The following is a 19,181-nucleotide window of genomic DNA, read 5'->3' as shown; positions in this document are numbered from 1 at the left end:
TTAAAATCTACTGCATTTTGAAGAGTGTGGTAGCTCCTTTCGACAAATTGAGAATTCCATTTTTACTGGGATTGACATTTTTATTGAAAATAAGTTCAAAGTTTCTGCTCGTTGTTTGGTTGTGCCGTAGAACTTAACTTGAAAAATTATATTTTCCGCCATGGAACTGTAACAGAAAATGATCATTTGGGCTGGATCTCAACTTCGAGGAGACATAAAACTTATAATTCACTATTTCGTATCACTCCCTATTTAATATAACTACTGAACCAGAGGTAACTTTTGACAAAAAAAGGGTTAAATGGGATAATGAGAACTTTTTAGAATATTAGATAAAAAGTCTTGTACTTGATCTAACGATATGATCTAATGTCTAAGATATGGCACAGCAACGACGATACCGTATACTTATTGTACTGAAAGATATCGAAAATTAAAAAACTTGTACCCTGTCAATTTGATTCAATAAGATAAAAATAAGGTCATTGTTTACAGAATTAAAAAAAAAATTATTAAATATGTACAGATATTGATGTCAATCATTTTTTACTTCCTTGTCCCACATACCACACCGAAAATGTATTTAAACTCTCCTACTACAAACGACACATAAACTGTAATAATTATATTCAGAAAAAAAAAATTATAAACAAATGAAAAGGTTACACAAAGCATCTTCTTGTGTCGCGTGTTGAGAGAAATGAAGATGAACGCACACAGTCGCACAAAAAATCCGTCGCATTATCAATTTCTTTTTTTTCTACATCACACATAGGTGTATTATTCAATCGATAAACGGTAAAGTGCTAAATCTGTTTTGATCTCATCATACGTGTATATTAATATATAATTTAGAAAATTTTATTATTTAGCTATTTTATCAGACAACTTTTTTTTAGGTAAACAAGATAGCCGGAGAAATGGAGAGGGAGACCGCGTTGTATATGTAGTCATCCTACACCTCCATTTCTTTAAAAACAACACGTTTTGCCGGAGAAGTTGTCAATGCAACGACTGTTCTATCCGAATAAACACGTAATCTCATAATTGCAGTCAAATATTTGAGTTCTTTTTTTCGGTTAAAAATTTACTTTTTGATTCAATTTGTTTCTGAACAAATTGTAGTTTGATATATACCCAAAAAAGTGAGAAAAAATGAAGATTTTTATTGTGACTTGTTTGTTAATTAGTGCGGTGTTCGCTGCTGACGAATCATCTAGTTTCCAAGATTGCTTGGAAAAGGATTCCATTTCGTGTATTCAAGTTGCGGTACGATTTAAATTTAACAATTTTTTTTATTGATTTAATTTTGTGAATTTTAATGGTTAAGAATGGCTAAGGATGTAATTTAAGTGAATGAAAAGAACAATGGACCGAAGAAAAAAAAATCATATCAAGCAGGAGCAAACTTTTATGGATTACCAGTGTTTACGAGATATGAATGAAATTGAAATTTGATTCAATATAAAAAAACCGGACTGACAAGACAAGTGCGAAGAGTAATTAGTGAGCAAAAAAAAGAGAAGAGAAATGAAGCAAGAAAAAAAATACGTTTTGCAAATAAGGACTAATAAAAATCGCTTTTATGGTCACTTGCAATTTTTTTTTAAATCTCTCGTGGCTGAAATTTCATTCATAAAACTACAATTTTCATTCACAAACGTACAAATCTGATACCGTGACTTTTGGTACATTAATTTGTCGATTGATTTAAACTGGAAATTTACGAGAATTTGATTGATTTTGTTTTTTGTAGAAATTAAGAAATTTTTATTGCTATATAGAGAGGGAGAGGAATGTAAACGATAATGCTTTTATTAACGGAAACATTTTTTCTCAATCAAAATTTCAGGTTTACCGAAAGGCTAAATCGTTCTTCGATCAACCCAAAATCGACATCTTCGGAGGACTTTCACTCGCCAAATCTGAACGCGCCGGCAAGAGCTTGGAAGAACCAACCGTTGATATCGAAAGTGCCAATACCGTTGAAACTCGTGAAAATGCTTTGGAAAGCTACGTTGTCAACCGTGCCAAGAACTTCTTCCAGGAACGTTCGTTGAGCTGGGACTTTGCCAACACAGCCAGAACCTTGGCCAACGCCATTCCCGATGACATCAAAGAATCCGTTCGATCCCTCGTTGTCGAAGAACGTGGAAAGAAGAAGAAGATCTTGAAAAAATTGTTGCCTTTGTTGGGAATCTTCAAAATTAAGTTCGCCATCCTTGGAGTATTCGCCCTATTCGCCATCGGAATTATCGCCAAGAAGGCTTTGATCTTGTCCATCATCTCAATCGCTTTGTCTGGAGCATCTGCCATCCGAGGAATCTTCTCCAAATTCAGTGGTGGACTCGGTGGATTAGGAGGCGGTAGCAGCGGTGGTGGACACGGTGGAAGTGGTGGATACTCTGGCGGCCATGGAGGACACGAAGAAATCATTGCCTACACAAATGGAGGTAGCGGTGGTGGTGGTGGATGGTCTTCGGGCGGTGGAAGCACTGGCGGATGGAGCAGCGGTGGATACGATTCATACGGTGAACATGGATCGCACAGTTCACCAGTAGCTCAATCAATTGCTTATTCCGGGCATCACAAAGTTGCTCGACGATAGACGGCAGCCAAAAAGTTAATTAGAATTATTATTTAAAAAATGAACGCGAAAAGCGAACGAGAAAAAAAATATCAAGATGAAAATCGATAATTTATTATTATTTATTAATTTATTTATTTCAAAAATGAGAGAGTAGTTCACAATTATAATTCGAATACAAATTAATTGCCAATGTTCAAAATAGTTTACTCTTCAAAAGACTTAATTCAACCGGGCTTTATAAGCTAGTCTCAATAGTAGAATTTTACAATACAAAGTGCTTACTACAGTAATGTTTACCGATTTATTAGCTTTACATTATTTACTTTCTAGTCTATTCTTAATTCTTATATATATATGCTCTAGTATATGTGTTCTTTGCGTCTTCATACTTCATTTTTCTGTTGTTTGTATATATTAATTAGATCTCCTGTATAATTTCTAAGCCTACAATTCTACGATTCTTTTTTTTATTTTATTTTATTTTTTTGTTTTTTAGTTTTCTTAATACTTTGACTGTTACTCTTCCTACCTGTATAACTGTGTATCATTACTTCAAAACCAAATCTTGCCTATTTTTTAAAAAAATATGTAAACGGTGAGAAAATCGATAAATAGCTCAAAACGAAAAGATACCGAATCATGTAATCAAATCAATAATTTTATGTAATAAACCGAAACCGATTAATTAAATATTTTAAGTGATCAATGAATATAAATGTCTTTCCCTCTCTGTCCATTAAATATTTACATTGTTTGAACGGGCTCGGTCATCTTAGTCTCAGTTTTTTTTTTATTATTCTTCTAAATCATGTTCCATTCAACTGAAAATTGTTCGTGCACAGGTACCAGTTATCAACGATATCAAATCAACAACGGTTAACAGACTTAACAAATTTTCAGAGTTACATATTCTTGATAAATGTGTGCAAAGGCGAATGTGGGTCAAAACGATATACTGTGTTTAAAATGCAGTTTCTTATCCGTATTTAAATCGTTTTGAAATTGCAATCAACATAGTCTGTAGAATAAAATGAATAAGAAACTAGTCGAAATGATTCGATTTTTTTTAAAGGAAAACTGGAGTAAAATATATCAGCGAAAAAATGTTTTCTGTACAGTAGTGCGAACAAAGTAGTGCGTAAATGGATTTCCATATATACTTTTGCGCACTAGTGCTCAAAAGTGACGTTTGAAAAATGTAGATCCTACTACTATACATAAAATCTTGTTGCTAACTTGTGCCTAAACTGGAATTTTGCGGCTTCGCCTCGGGTTGACAATTTTCACATCTATTGTGAAAAATTTCCATTTAGGCACATGTTAGCAAAATAGCTATTACATGCTACATTAGGGGGGTCCAAAAAATAAAAGTGTCGATGAAGTTGGCGGACCCCTGGGAAAATAAACCTTTATGGCCTCCTGATAAAAATTGTATATGGGACCGATGCGATCCGAGTTGGTTTATGGGTCGCTCAAGGACGAAATGTGTGAAAAAACACTGAAATTTTCCATACATTTTTTCCATTACTTTGTATGAGAAATTTTTTTGAACGACAATATCAAACTTTTTTGGTCCAGACAACTTAGATTAGATGCAAAAGCAACAAAAATGCGTTGGTTCCACTTTTTGGAATTTTTATATCGTCTGGGCACACCTAACAATATCGATATAGACAAAAATCGACATATAATTTCCAAGTAATACAAAGTCAGGCGAGGTCACTATTTAAATTAAGTGTTAGGTGTCGTTGTAAAGGTAATGACAGTGGCTTTCTAACGAGCCCACACACAATAAGTTTCAAGTTGGTGTCTTGACGTAACAGTCATTTGAAAATTGCCTGAGTTCACGACCCTGACATTTTTGCACCAAAATCGATTTCTATATAGCTTAAAAAAATTGTTTTCGAAAATATTTCTTTTTGCAATGAAAGCTTATGCCATAAGCTCTCGTTAGACATGAATATATCCGATGCACATCCCATAAATGTTTTGGAAGAACCCAAAGACTGAGTGAACAGATTACGAATCTATGACTGACTTGGGAGCTGCGAATGCACTTACAAATCATTAAATCGGTCTCTTTGGATTATTCTGAAGTGAAATAATCCAACTCACCTTAAGAAGTGACCTCAGCATCTGTTAGTTGCGTTCAATTTTTCATTAACCCTCATTTTCGTGGTTTTTCACATATTTCGTCATTGCGCGACCCATAAACCAACTCGGATCGCATCGGCCCCATATATATTTTTTATCAGTGGGTCATATAGGTTCGTTTTCCCCGGGGTCCGCCAACTTTCTCGAAACTTTTATTTTCCCATACGATTCTGGACCCACCTAATGCTACATGCGTCGAAACCTGTACTTTTCATGTTTCAAGCACTTCTTTTCATCAGCACACGAAATCCATTACATAGCTAGATATATTTATTCACCACCTTATTCAGCCTAGCGGAATCTGGCTACAAATAGTACCGTAATTCTCATCAATAAATTGCACACTTGTCTGATGTGTATGTCACACCAGCTGTCTCGCTCTACGCGTGCTTGTAGAAACTGTAAGTCCGAACGTTAATGCCAACCGTATTAACATATAACAATGTAGAATGTGTGGAACAAATAAAAACTTAAAAATTTCTAACATTAATTGATCTCGGAGTTATTCCCAAAAGATTTTTTTGACTGTAAGATAACGTGGGTAGTTCTGAACGGATTCAAATTTATTAGATCTGGTTCACATTTATTTTCTGTTTTACAAAAAATTCCAAAATGAAAAATATTTGTGAGTGTTTGCCACCTGCATGTGGTATTATCTTCTTATGCATGCCTTCGATTAATTCTGTATACAGTCGTTTTTAACTCATTTGTGTGTCTAAGGTTATGCATTTTTTTTTTAATTTATAGAATGGAGTTAAAATATTATTTTGATAACTTCATCAGTCCTGACCTGACCCACCCATACGCTACCTTATAAAAAAATGAAGAAACACTGTTTCCGAAAAGAAAAAACTTTTCGCACATTTCGAACATTAATGACCTTCACCAAATCTATGCTTTATACCAAAATTTTGTGTTCTTAGGTTCAATCCTCCGGAAATCATAGTTATAGAAGCTAGCGATTGGCCCTCAATTCCGAGTTAGTAGATCACAGAAAATATTTTTGACAGTACAGTGAACGACATCTCAAATGTCTCACTGTCATTTTTTTCAGAGAATGTCATTGTGAATTTGCAATGACACAATAAAATTCTCAGAAAAATTTGACAGTGAGACATTTGAGATGTCGTTCACTGTAAGATGATGACATCAAATATGCGGAAATTACGGAAAGTCACTTTCAGTTTGAATTAAGGAGTTCCTTGGTCATTTCTCATTTTGATGATAAGTTATGGATACAATTTTAACAATAAATGAGCACACAATTATTCATCTGACTTAAACACCGACGACAAAATTAATAATGTAAAAAGAAATGAAGCAATAGATTACGCGTCAACATCCGGAAAAATTGTTATATTAAATGAAGTAGTAGATTGTACTTTGGCAATATATGAAAATCAAACAAGTATAAAAATATCAGAGAGCCACATGCTATGTGGCCATAGCATGAATTAGTGAATAAATGAAATTATCAATAACGTGACAAGGTGGGGTTCATAATAGTAATAATAAATCTATCATCGACTTGTATTCGTGCAAGTTCTTGTTCGTCTTCATTTTTACTGTCCACAATATTCAGTTTATCATACGAATCCAATTTGAATAAAACAGTTCATAGCCAACGAAGTAAAATTACGAAATTGTATTTGATGTTAAGAAACAAATGGTATTTTAATGTCGTTCCCGTTAATAACGAATCACTTTATCAAATACAAGACGCTATACAGTCACGCGCACCTTGCGAACGATTATTAAGTACAGTGTCAGATATATATTAACATAATGTGGATGTTCGTTGACAGAATGTCGCATATTATTTAAAAAATAAATAATTATTGAGAAAATAAATGTTCTGACATCATCAATGTTGACATCAACGAAAGTTTTACAACTAGGCCCCGCGAACAAAAGTCCCACATTCTTTCGATTGACCTTCTTTCCCGGCTATTTACTGAAAACTATTCGATTCATTATTATATCTTTTCTGAAGTATTTTACATCTCGCCATCGAATAGCGCAAAAATCAAATTGCTTCGATGGTCAAGCTATCAATTACGAACCTTTTTCATTCGCGCAGAGTTTTTTTTTCTGTCGTCTATTTCTCATTTTCTTTTCGTCCAGTAATTTCGTGTGTCTTAAATGTTCAAATTAATGTCTTTTTGATATAACAAAAATCTTCCGTTTTATTCAAATTAATAAAAAGATAAAGTTTGCATTGACCGTTAAGGAAGCATTTCCGAATTAAGTATAAAACACTCATGATTGGAATGAACCATACACGGTTATGTATTCGTATATTAATAGATTGAGGAATTTGTTCGCGTTTTGTTTGCTTGACAAGCGAAATGCTAGAACAATCGCAAGTTTTTAAATATGTAAGTTCTGAAAGAATAGACTAAAAATGTCTATTGAAATTATCCACTTTATCGTTCAAATGGTTGAGAAACTTAAGGTTTTTGTTCAGAAAGGTTACACAGATTGTTTGGAAATTTTTAAACATTACACCTTTGATAAAACCTTCCAGCTGCCTGAACAAATACCTGAAGTTTAATATTTTAACCTATTCAATTGAGAAAATATTTAGGCAGAAGTACCGTCAAGAGACACGTAACGACCTAAGGCTTGATACTTTTTGTTGAGTGGAAACCATACTTAACTTTGAACAGCTTCAAAATATTGAACACTATGTACTTATTGGTCTGTTGAATGTGTAAGACGGACAAGGATGTGAATAGTGTTCAAAGTTTTGATACTGTTCGAAGCTACGCGTTTCTTGACGGTATTTACCACAATCACTGTGACAATTAAGTACGAACAAACTAGCCTTTTCTATTAGCGATGCGGGTGATGGTGAGCATATGATAATGATGATAAGATATGATCAATGATGATGATATATGATCTATGATGGGATATGATCTATGATGGGATATGATCTATGATGGGATATGATCTATGATGGGATATATGCTACGAAGGGATATGTGCTACGATGGTATATGTGCTACGATGGGATATGTGCTATGATGGGATATGTGCTATGATGGGATATGTGCTATGATGAGATAGGATTGATAATGAGAAACGATTCATGATTAGTACAATACATAGACGATATATGTCCACAGTAAAATATGCAAACAGAATGATCACAAACGAGTAACTTTTTGGAAGAATTTTTTTTTGAGGTCAACACGTTTATTTAGCAGTTTTTTTATAATATTTACAATAAGTCAAAAATATAGGAAATTTTATTCGAAAGTTTTTAAAATTGAAGCTGCATTGCTTCTTTGAATTTCAATTGAAAACTGTTGAATCAGGAAATTTGTCGACCTTTTTTCTCCAGTTTTTTTTAAAATAAATTTTCAAGTTTGCTTATAAAAATCCTTGTCTCTTCACTATTCTTCTTCACTGCCTCTTCTCTATTTTAAACGTTGCGAATTGGCAAGGGACTATTAGAATATCTACGAGTGTTACATAGAAAGCGAATGAAGGAAAAATCATCTTGCCCAGCCGCGGATTTGAACATGGATCCTCTCGCTTTTATGAGTCGAGAGCTCTAGCGCCAAAGCCACGGTTTCAGACAATATACTTATAATTTTTCCCGATTGTACGTCATTTTCAAATGTTAGGAAAGTCGGCCTGCTATCGCTACGAAATGATGGTCGTTCAAAGGGTTGTAGAAAGTTTCAATTTTTAATTTCATCAGTACGATTACACAAAGATCATTTTATAAGTTTCCTTACCGCACTAAAATTCATCAAAGAATTGTGCAGCTAGCATCACGTTGCGGCTGGATTTCCCGTCGAGTGTATGACGACCGAGTATAGACTGGGTCACTTAACATTGAAGGTGAATAAAACGGCTGTTGCGCAGTATAATTTCTTTGTGGATATGCTTCACGAGTGCTGTATGATTGTTGTACCCAATTTGCGCAGCGAAGAGTTGAAGTACTACTAGGATTTGAAATAGGTGCTGCTGACGCTGTCGGTTTGGGGATGGTGTATTGTTTAGATGCTTCGGCTTTTGCCTGGGTTGCAGTTAGTGTGGGATTCCGAGAAATGGTTTTAACTGTAGATGAGCGAACGTCGACGCCTCGTGAAAATGTCTTGGTTGTGGTCTGAATTGCCCCTGAATCCGGATACAAGGAAATGGTTTTGGTTGATGTTGAGCGAACGTCGATGCTTCGTTTTGATTTGATGGTCGTCGTATGGATCGCTGCATCCCCTTTATTTTTTGCAGGAAGACTCTTCGGAGTAACTAAATTCAACGGTTTAGACATCAACACCCTTTCAACGTTAACTTCTACCAAAAACCGAATGATAACGCGACTCGGATCGTACACTATGAATTCGTTGTAATTTACTGCGTGTGTCGAGTATTTTGTACATTTGGCCGTTCTTCCGAAAGGAATTTCCGCACCAAAATAGCGACCATCATCTGTCCAATCAGGAACATAGGTTCCATTTGCTTTAACGCTATCGAAACCAGAAGGTGCACTCTTCCAACTGTTATGCGATGTTTTACACGAATAAACCTTGCCCAAACCAACCTCACAAAGAAGAAGGAATGTAACGTCCACGTCACTGTAATTGCTGCTCTTTGAGATACGATCAGCGAAGTAAATTCCGCTACCGAACATTTGTCCAGCATGTTCCGGTAATTTGAAACCGTTCTTGAGTATTTGCGGAATGTTGGCACGTTTCGTCCCATGCCAAAGCAATTTTCGATTCGAAATGTGAAACAAATTTTCGTCGTCTCGATTACGTTGCCACACACGATGAATGTTGACGACGGTGAGTTTGATGTTCGGATGATATTGAGAATTGTTTACATACTTAACGACCTTCTGGTAATTTGGTCCATCTTCCCACAATTTGATTTTTGCATACGAATCCAGGGTCGCACGATCAGTGTGCATCAGTCGGGCTATTCGGTCCAAATAAATATTTTCTTTGGTGTGATCATATTTTGTCACCGCTGCAGTAGCTGGTCTGAGGCTTAGAATATTCTGTGGCCTATCTAGGTGATGGTACATTTCTTTTAAGGCTGTCGCGTTATCAGGTTGTCTTTCTATAAAAATTGAAAAGAAAATGTAACCAACAATTTACAGAGTTTATCTGGTTTATTTAACTCACAGTTTTAAGTTGGACACTCGAAAATAAAAACAGATTAGTTTACATCGACCAGATCGTTGGTGTGCCTAAAATTGCAATTAAAGAATCAAAAACAACTAAGTTTTTTAACACAGGGTTCTTTTGTAAAGGATTTTATACATGTTTCTGAAACAGTGCCTATTTTAGGAAATTAATTTCTGAAAAGATGACGGTTAAGTTAGCCCAAAAGTTTTCTCAAAATGTTGGCGATATCGCTAACCTCAAACGATTTTGCGCTACGAAATAAGTTAGCGCTAAATTAATTTTGAGAAATCTTCAGGAATTTGGTATTTTGAGAAAACTTTTGCAATATCTGCTGTCGTCTGGCATTTTGAGAAAACTTCCTGAGAAATCTTCTATACGGCCGTATCTTCTTCTTCTTCTTCTTTTTCAGCCTGTTTCTATCCACTGCTGGATGTAGGCCTCTCCAACTTCTTTCCATTTCGTACGATCCATTGCCATTTGCTGCCAGTTTGTACCTGCAATATTCCGTATCGGATTGTGAAAAAACCCTAAAATTTGGGGAATCTACGGTCGCATCACAACATTAATATTTCAGTTGGTGTCGACAGTGTCGATCCCTGTGTTAGTGTCCAAAATCCCTCTATGCTGTCTTGTGTAATAGTTAAGAGACTAACTGATTATGATTAAATTAATATTAAACAGGACGTCTATTTAATTGCTTAAAGAGATATGTACGAAGGCCTCTTGTGCCACCCATGCATTGTCATTATGCCAGAATGCTACAGACTTTATTTGTCTCGAAAGATTGAACTACATAAGTAGCTCAGGATATCCTTGGGGTATAGTGATGTGATAGTGAGGAATCTAAGAACAGCAACTGATGATGGCAGTCCACCCTGACCTAGGACCGTCTCTAGCTCTCGAGGTCGGAACAGCTTTTTCGCTTCACTCCATTCACTTCACGCGGTCCATTTGCTTTTTGCTCTGTTAAGTCTCTGAATTCCTCTGAATATATTTAGTCTTATAGTCTCGTCCTGTGGGTAAGATCTAATATTGCATATAGTCCGTTGCAAAATCGTAACCTAAAAAATTTCGGTGCAAATTCCCAAACGATCGAAGATTTCCCAAAATTTTAAAGTTTTCTCAAAATATCAAACGACCGTAAATTTCCCAAAATTTTATAGATTTCTCAAAATCCGATACGACCGTACAGGAGATTTCACAGAAAGTTTTCTCAAAATCCCAAGTGACCGTAGATTTCCCAAAATTTTAAATTTTTCTCAAAATGCCAGACGACCGTATGTATCCCAAAATCTTACTTTTCTCAAAATCCGATACTATACGGCCGTATGGAAGATTTCTCAGGAAGTTTTCTCAAAATCCTTTTCGACCGCACAGCAGAAGATTTCTCAGGAAGTTTTCTCAAAATCCTATTCGACCACACAGCAGAAGATTTCTCAGGAAGTTTTAACAAAATCCTATACGACCGCACAGACGATTTCTCAGGAAGTTTTCTCAAAATCCCATACGGCCGTATGGAAGATTTCTCAGAAATTTTTCTCGAAATCCTATACGGCCGTACAGAAGATATATCAGGGAGTTTTCTCAAAATGCCAGACGAAAGCAGATATTGCAAAAGTTTTCTCAAAATACCAAATGCCTGAAGATTTCTCCAAATTGATTTAGCGCTACAAAATAGCGCTAACTTATTTCGTAGCGCAAAATCGTTTGAGGTTAGCGATATTGCTAATATTTTGAGAAAACTTTTGGGCTAACTTAACCGTCATCTGAAAAGTCCCGAAAATTCATAATTTCAAGAATTCTAAGGAATTTTCGGGAATAGGCCCTTTTCCAAAGCCTAAACCCATTTTCTTATTTTCTTCAGATGTGTAATAAGCAACTTTCGATCGTAGGGAAAACAAAAACATGTAAAGCAAATTGTAGGGGCCTAGATCTTTGTTGATAATACATTTGCCTCTGTAAAATAAACGTATAATTCCAATATTTGTTTAAAATGTATACAGCGGGTAATAACTTGTGAAAACTTCTATCCTGCACTCAACGAAAAGCCGGCTCCTAACTAAACATCCATAAGCAACAACGAAGTATATGAGTACATACAATGCGCATCAGACATAACAAAAAGAAAAATTTTCGAGGTTATTTGTGTCGATCAACTTCTGCCGAGTGCCCATTTTGTAGAATTCTTAAAAAATTCACAGACCGGCTTCGAAACTCAGTTTACTAAATTTCTTTCGGTGCGGATGCAGTTTGGTGCCTAATTTTTCTATAGTTGCTAAAACTTTGAAGTTGAAGGGAACCATTAAAACCCTAATTTTCTGGACGTAATAATAAATCACAATGAAAAATCTAAAACACTCACCCAATATTATCAACACAGCAATTAGTAATTATACATTTTACTCGACACTAACTGATTATGAATTAATTCTACGGAGTGTCTCAACTCAGTTATTTCTGCGAAGTGAAAAACTTCTTTCGTCTGGAAACAAACGGAATCGTTCTATCAAATTTCTGTTCTATTCTGTTCAGGGGTGGCGTCAAGTTTTTTTTTTAATTTTTAATGCTTGCTTGGTTCGAAAAGTAGAACTTCCTTGAAATAGACTGAAAATATAGCTGCGCTGTGTAAAAACTTTTTTTTAGAAATACAATTCGAAAATTATCAAATTGTAGACAATTTTAGGATGATTGCCTCTTGTTACACGAATATACATTTTTTTTGTAAATTGAAAAGAGTGAACGTAAGGGAATGCGGCCCTGCGTTCTTATCTTCCTTTTTTTATTCATTCTATTTATATATTCTCGGTTACTTCAGATCATTTTGCAGTTAAATGTGGTATTCCCCGTAAACAGCGAATAAAATTTGGGCGAACTACGCGGCAATGATGGCAATGATGTTTAAAAACTGGTGGTAAAATGTGATAGATTTTTTTTTACTGAATCTTTCAGCAAATGTCATGGGGTATTATTTACTTATGAACATAGCACTGCTCCAAGCCTTAATATGTATCTTATTAACCACCTTCGTTGTTATGACGTTTACTCGGAAATGAAGTAAACGAATTTATGTTACTTCAGGCAAATGAAGTAACAGATTCAACGTTTTAAAAGTGATACGCTTGCCGTTTCCAAATAACTTCTAGCACGGCAGAGTAAAATAAACCAGGCAGAAGCGGTTCATTTTCGAAACGTCAAATAAGGGACCTAATACACTGTTTGAAAATGAACTGAAATGAACACTGACATAAATAAAAAAAAATTATTCGCAAAAACTATAAGTCTACTAGATTATTCAGGTCCCTAGTCAAATCAGCGCTCCTGCCTGGTTAACTTTACTCTGGTCGTGCTTCTATTAGCAACTTTTATATTTTACTCACTGATCTCACAAAAAATGATTAATTACTTTAATGGCATGTTAAAACTCTTTTCCCAGAGGCTTAGTGAATAAAATAACTGACGTAATCAGTGCCTAAAATAAGAATTTTTCCCTGGATGGGTAAACATTTCTGGTGGCCCTTTTTTCTGTGAGATGGGCCTTCCTTTTTCATTCTGATGAGAGAATACCACAAACCTTAAGCCGAAGTGATTTTGTTAGAAAGATATGATGTACCAGGTACGTTTTAGCCATATGAATGGGAAATCTCAGACAGTCGTATTTTTTGGAAAGTCGAGTGAGCGTGTAGTCTATGTTCTGTTTATCCATTATCTTCTAATTATTTATAAGAAACGAGTAAGCTTTCACATATTCTGATTACTAGTTTGAATTGATATCATGCCCGCACGTTAGTAAGCGGGCGTGACGCAAGTCCTATACTATAAAATTTTCCAAAAAAAAAAAATTACGGACTAAGGAACATATTTACAGCAAGTTTTTCATATGTTTCACAAAAGAATTGAAAATGTCTTCAATCTCAAGAACTGGAAGGGTCTCAGTCTATAGACGTTTGAGGTAGAATGTGAGACTCTAGAACGATGCTATAGAATAGTAATTGATTAAAGGCTTGTGCAGAATCAGCTACAGCTGACCATCTCCAGCTGGTCAACAAAGACAATAACTTTGTATCGAAAACCATTCAAAGTCAAGCTACAAACAGGGCATACATACATTAAGGTCATCTTTATGCGCACATAAAACGTATGGCTGTCGTTGTACAGAATGTGTTTTGATTGTATATTATACAAGTAGGGTGTGTTTGTTGATCAACTGGTGAAGTTCAGCTGTTGCTGATTCTGCACAAGCTTTTGGTTTAATGCATCACAGAGAAAAAAGTCGGATTAAATGTTTAATCTACGGAAAGATTACGAACATTTTAAATTTTTTTAAAGATTTCATTTCAATCTTTTTCCAAAGATTACAAAAATTAAATCTTTCGATAGATTATAACATTTTGCCACGATTTTTTTTTAAAGTTCGTTGTTATGGTATCTAGAGTTTATGATTAGAAGCTAGTAGATGGTAGATGTGTAATTTTTTGTCATACGTTAGCGATTCAAAGTAAAACTAAAAACCACAGCACACTTAATGTTTGAGACTTTTTTCGCTTTTCTTTAGGAATATTGATTTTTGAGTTGAAAATCGTTAAAAATTTAATAAATTCTTCCATGCAAATTGGTCTGTTATACTTCTTAATCAATTGTACAATTAAATATGGGCCGCAAAATATCGTTTTATTATAATATTTTCCTACTTTTCAATACTTTTGCCAGGCTCAACTTCCTTATCGTTGCTTATCCAGATTTATGAAATATAATAATCGTTTATTGAATTATTAAAAAAATGAAGAAAAAAAATGTTGCCTTCGATTAGGATTTGAACTCGTTTACTATGATGGTTACCTCAGTCGGTACAAAGGTTTCGTTTAGAAGATTATTTTTTCATCTTTGAAAGATTAAAATCTCCGTAACAACGGTTCGAAATTAAATCTCGCTAAGATTAAGAACCCAATAGCTCAGTGGTAAAGTACAGGACTGGAGATACGGAGGTACCGAGGTGAAAGAGTTCAAATCCTGATCAAAGTAAGTAAAAAAAAAACATTTAATTTCAACTAAACAAATAAAATTTCCAATTTCAGAATAAATAAAACAAGTAAATCTGACTCAATATTCAAATAAATGTTGAAAACCAATTTTTAATTTAAAAATTTAAAAAAAATGAAATCTCTTGGAAGATTTCGATCTAATCCATCGACAGATTATTTTCGAAAGATTAAATGCAAGTAATCTTTCGAAACATTAGATTTTAATCCAAAAATAAATTTGGGACTATATGTAATCCGAAAAAGATTTAAATCTAATCCAGGATTTCTCTCTGTGTGTAAAATTCTGAAAAAAATCACAGGAACTGTATGTAATAAGTGGAGCTGGAGCACCCGCGATTTTATTTTTAAACTTTTTTTTAGGCATTTGTAAAATTCTGAGAATCTGTAAAAGAATCTGGAAAAAATTGTGATATGCATTTATCAAAGACTGACTAATGAACAGAAAACGGTGGTAGCAGTTTTTCTTTAACGCTGTTTTGGTGCATCATTGAATTTGCCTCTAAATTTTCAAATCGTTGCTCAAAAGATTCTGAAAAATCGTTCCATGCAGATTTCGTCAACGCATTTGTGAGAAAAATAAATTGAAACGAAAATCCCCCTTCGCTCAATAACTCACCCCAGAGAGTTCAAACTTTCGGAAAATCATTCCTATTCTAAGACCTACCCAATACACATTACGATTCTTTTTTCGATTTGGGAGGCACAACATTTCTACCTTTATTTCTTAGCCAATAGGTTTTCGATATAAATTTTTACTTGTAAGAGTTGGACCAGAAATTGTCGAAAAACGAAACTAGCGCAAGACAACCCTGAGTAGAAATACGAGTTCTCGATAGAGTATTTGCGTTTCTAACGATAATATATCACAATTTATTCGATCGCTTTGAAAAGAACATAAAATATTTAAAAACCCTGATCAGCTTCTTGTCTGAGCTTCTGAAAAGTATTTTTATTGGCAATGATTTATTGATTCATTTCAATGAAATGTAATTTTGTATGTTGATGGCCACAAAAACTCATTTAGAAGAAGAACTACTAGAACGGTCTAATAAGTCTCTCATTGATGATTTAATTCTGTTCTGAATCTGAAAATCTTCGAAACTTTGTATATAAAATGCCCCAGCAAAAAATGGCGTATGTTTTTAATAAAAGTTGAACTCGCGTGGAGTGCGGCCCTCGCTTCGCTCTGGCAAACTTCACACTCGTTAATTTTTGTTCTATTTATTCGGTTTTGTTTACAAGGCAAAGTCACATAACAAGAAAAATACTATTGAAATTGATACAAAAATTCTGTTAGCAACATCAGCTTGTTCGTTAGACTAACATAGTCTATCTTGGAACCCAACCTCATATCAAGAATTAATTCTATTCTCCACCAAATTTTTTTTTTAAATCGGTTGAGAATTACTCCAGTTGTGTTAACAAAAAGCAGAAAAGGCTTCTCACAGATGGTTGAACCGATGCCACCCATTTTCGAATTTGACCTGAGGACTTCAATACTTCGTCAAATAAAAAAAAAAGTTTTTGTAAATCTGTTGAACTTTGCTCCAGTTATCGTGTTAGCAAAGAGCAGAAAAGGCTTCTTTCGAGAACTACCACCAGATGGTTGAACCGATATCGTTCATTTTCAAACTTAACCTGAGGATTTCAATACTTCGTCAAATAAAAACAAGTTTTTGAAAATCGGTTGAGATTTACTCAAGTTATCGTGTTAACAAGGGCACAAAACTTTAACATTTAACGTTTTTTCATCACATTTCCATATATTTTTAATCATAGTGAACGTGTTACGTACGGTGTATTTTCTTTTGTAAATCCCATGACTTACAGTCAAAGGAATAATATCTAAAAGTTCAAAGAGAATTCAGTTTTCGGTTTACTAAATATTTAGATTAGGTTTTTCATTGTTTGAGTAAAGTTATAAGCATAATTGGGAAGTGGATAAATGTGTCTATGTATCCACTTCCCAATTATGAGTCAAATCTAATAAAAAAAACTCGTCGTTCTTGATTGCTGGGATTCTTTTTACTGGGGGGGATTTGGGGGATTTTTAAAAAAAGGGGGAGAGATTGACAGGGGACTGTGGGGGATTTTTACCACGAGCTTGTATGTTACTTTAGGCCCTGGACGTAATGGTTTTGCGTAGTGTCGTTGCATCCATCGCCTTTGGCTCGAGCTACAAACGTCATACTTGGCAAAATAAACAAGGAATCTGCTCATTTGTGTTTGTCCTCAGGTCAAATCCATGACGCATTTGACAAGTCAATGCGTTTGTATCGACAGTTAGCTATAAAACTGGTATCAAAGAAAATTTCTTAACTCGTTCCAATTTAATGTGAACGTTTACGTTTATGTTTACAAAGCTTATAAAATGGAATTTGAAAAAAAATCGCCATATCTTGTAGTTACGTAAGCTGACGTTGCTATTTAGAAATTTGTCTGCGCACACAGTGAAATTTCAGGCCTCAATATTCTTTTTGTTTAAACCCAAAAAAAAATTTCTTCCTAACCGACAACCGCACATTATGATCATCAAGTTGATGCAAATTTCGAAAAGAATTTTATAATAATTTATGAAGAGAAATGTGTCTACAGGTAAAAGATAATTTAAATAACAGCTGAATGCTATGTGGTCCTCATATTTATATGATTTCTAAAAATTATTTTCTGGTATATAACCCTGCGTGAGCTTCTCATCAATAATTTTGAAATGTTCGATATTCAACCATCATATACAATATGATCATCATCTGCATGTTTGTATAATTTATTAATTTTTATTAAATATTTGAATATTGAATTCTTGAAGCAACTTTTAGAGTATATTACCCTTTAAATTCATTTATATATCATACCATTAAAAAATATATCATGTAAATAAGGTTGTATAATTCATGTCAATCAGTTTTTACTTCCTTGTCCCACATTCCATAACGAAAACGAATTTAAATTCTTTCTTTTTTTCTTCTTCTTATTATTAGTCTTAGTCATATTATTTATGTGTAAAAACCGGTACTGAATATATATGCCAAAGGGTTAAATGATCTCTCGATTCGTGGCTTTTTTTCTTAAAGAAGACTTTTAGACTTTATATAGGAACATGAAACAGTGATATAGACCAGCTGACCGCATGTATTGAAATAAAACTTAACTTTTGTACACGTTTTCACGACTCGAAGAAATCTTTATGTCTGCGGTTCGAGAACATACGGAAAACTTTGGATATTAAATACATCTGAGGGATCTAATTTACGTATCTGTGGTGTACGGTAGATCTTAGGCATTTTTGCGAGTTGTAGCCCGAACGAAGTGAAGGCGACCAGCGACAGCGTCTAAAATCAACCGTTCACCACAGGCACAGATGCGTATACAACTTTTCACACTGAGGGCTTAAAATACGATTTTTTTTTGAAATTTATGACCAAGACATGAAAATTCATTTTTTCAGACTGGTTTGACAGATCGATGGCAAAGAAAATCACTGAAAATTCTTTATTTCAAGTATTCTGGATGTTGTATTGCTTCGGACACACCGATCGTTAGACTAATTTTGAAATTGAAGAGTGTAAAGTATGAGAAATCAAATTTCAATTTCAAAAATTCTTAATTTCCTTTACTTTTTGAAAAGCTTTTCTAAAATAGCTCCTTTGAATTGTTATTTAGCATACTGGAGCTATGCGGTTTTTATGTTTAGTTTGGATTTTTTTGTTAAATAAAGAAGTGAAGAATGAAAAAAAAAGCTTTTGTAAACAAATATCTGTCCTTGCGATAGAAGAATGAATCGTGGATGGTTAACAGTATTATTTGAAAAAACGAGGAACATTGGTCAGACCTAATCCGTTTAAAGTCGGCTGGGCTAGGCCATCTGATGATTTTTCTTGTGCAGAATAAATTTTTCATACCTAGGACCCGAAAAGTGCACTTCGTCGAACTTTTTTTTCTATCCAATATGAAATATACTATTCGTACCACAGACTCAAAGTCTTTTTTAGCGTATTTGATTCCACACGCTAAAAAAACTTACGAAATGTACTATTATTTTTACAAAATGATTAAACTTGAAAATATGAACAGCAATACCATTAATCCTGAAAGATGCATTCGTATTTTTTTTACAAAATTATTAAAGAAGACGGACTCTTCTACTGCGACCAAATTCCCTTTACCTTTTGATTAATTCCTGTTTTTCAGCGATAAATCCCTCTTTTTCTGATTGCAAGATTCATGCCATAATTTAATTGTGAACAGATATTG

General features: G+C 34.3%; 2 protein-coding genes across 2 annotated transcripts; one reads left to right on the top strand and one right to left on the bottom strand.

Annotated features, from left to right (window-relative positions):
- Positions 1-978: 978 nt before the first annotated feature.
- On the top strand, positions 979-3,300 carry LOC119069253 (keratin, type II cytoskeletal 2 epidermal-like). Its single transcript, XM_037173307.1, has 2 exons — positions 979-1,269; positions 1,853-3,300. Exons 1-2 carry the CDS (start codon positions 1,156-1,158, stop codon positions 2,606-2,608), a joined length of 870 nt encoding a protein of 289 aa, XP_037029202.1. The 5' UTR covers positions 979-1,155; the 3' UTR covers positions 2,609-3,300.
- Positions 3,301-8,346: 5,046 nt separating this feature from the next.
- On the bottom strand, positions 8,347-12,391 carry LOC119069229 (protein mono-ADP-ribosyltransferase PARP3-like). Its single transcript, XM_037173267.1, has 3 exons — positions 12,251-12,391; positions 9,886-9,950; positions 8,347-9,820 (listed from the first exon to the last, which is right to left on the bottom strand). The coding sequence occupies exon 3, from the start codon at positions 9,783-9,785 to the stop codon at positions 8,508-8,510; it is 1,278 nt and encodes a 425-aa protein (XP_037029162.1). The 5' UTR covers positions 9,786-9,820; positions 9,886-9,950; positions 12,251-12,391; the 3' UTR covers positions 8,347-8,507.
- Between the last annotated feature and the right edge of the window lie 6,790 nt (positions 12,392-19,181).

Source organism: Bradysia coprophila (assembly GCF_014529535.1).
Source record: "Bradysia coprophila strain Holo2 chromosome X unlocalized genomic scaffold, BU_Bcop_v1 contig_26, whole genome shotgun sequence".
NCBI lineage: Eukaryota > Metazoa > Arthropoda > Insecta > Diptera > Sciaridae > Bradysia > Bradysia coprophila.
This window is presented reverse-complemented; position numbering and strand designations above follow the sequence as displayed.

Bases quoted from the DNA above. Each gene is read 5' to 3' on its own strand.
- LOC119069229 (XM_037173267.1), bottom strand. From the start codon at position 9,785: ATGTACCATCACCTAGATAGGCCACAGAATATTCTAAGCCTCAGACCA.
- LOC119069253 (XM_037173307.1), top strand. From the start codon at position 1,156: ATGAAGATTTTTATTGTGACTTGTTTGTTAATTAGTGCGGTGTTCGCT. The intron at 1,270-1,852 runs GTACGATTTAAA...TCAAAATTTCAG, and splicing joins TTTCGTGTATTCAAGTTGCG to GTTTACCGAAAGGCTAAATC.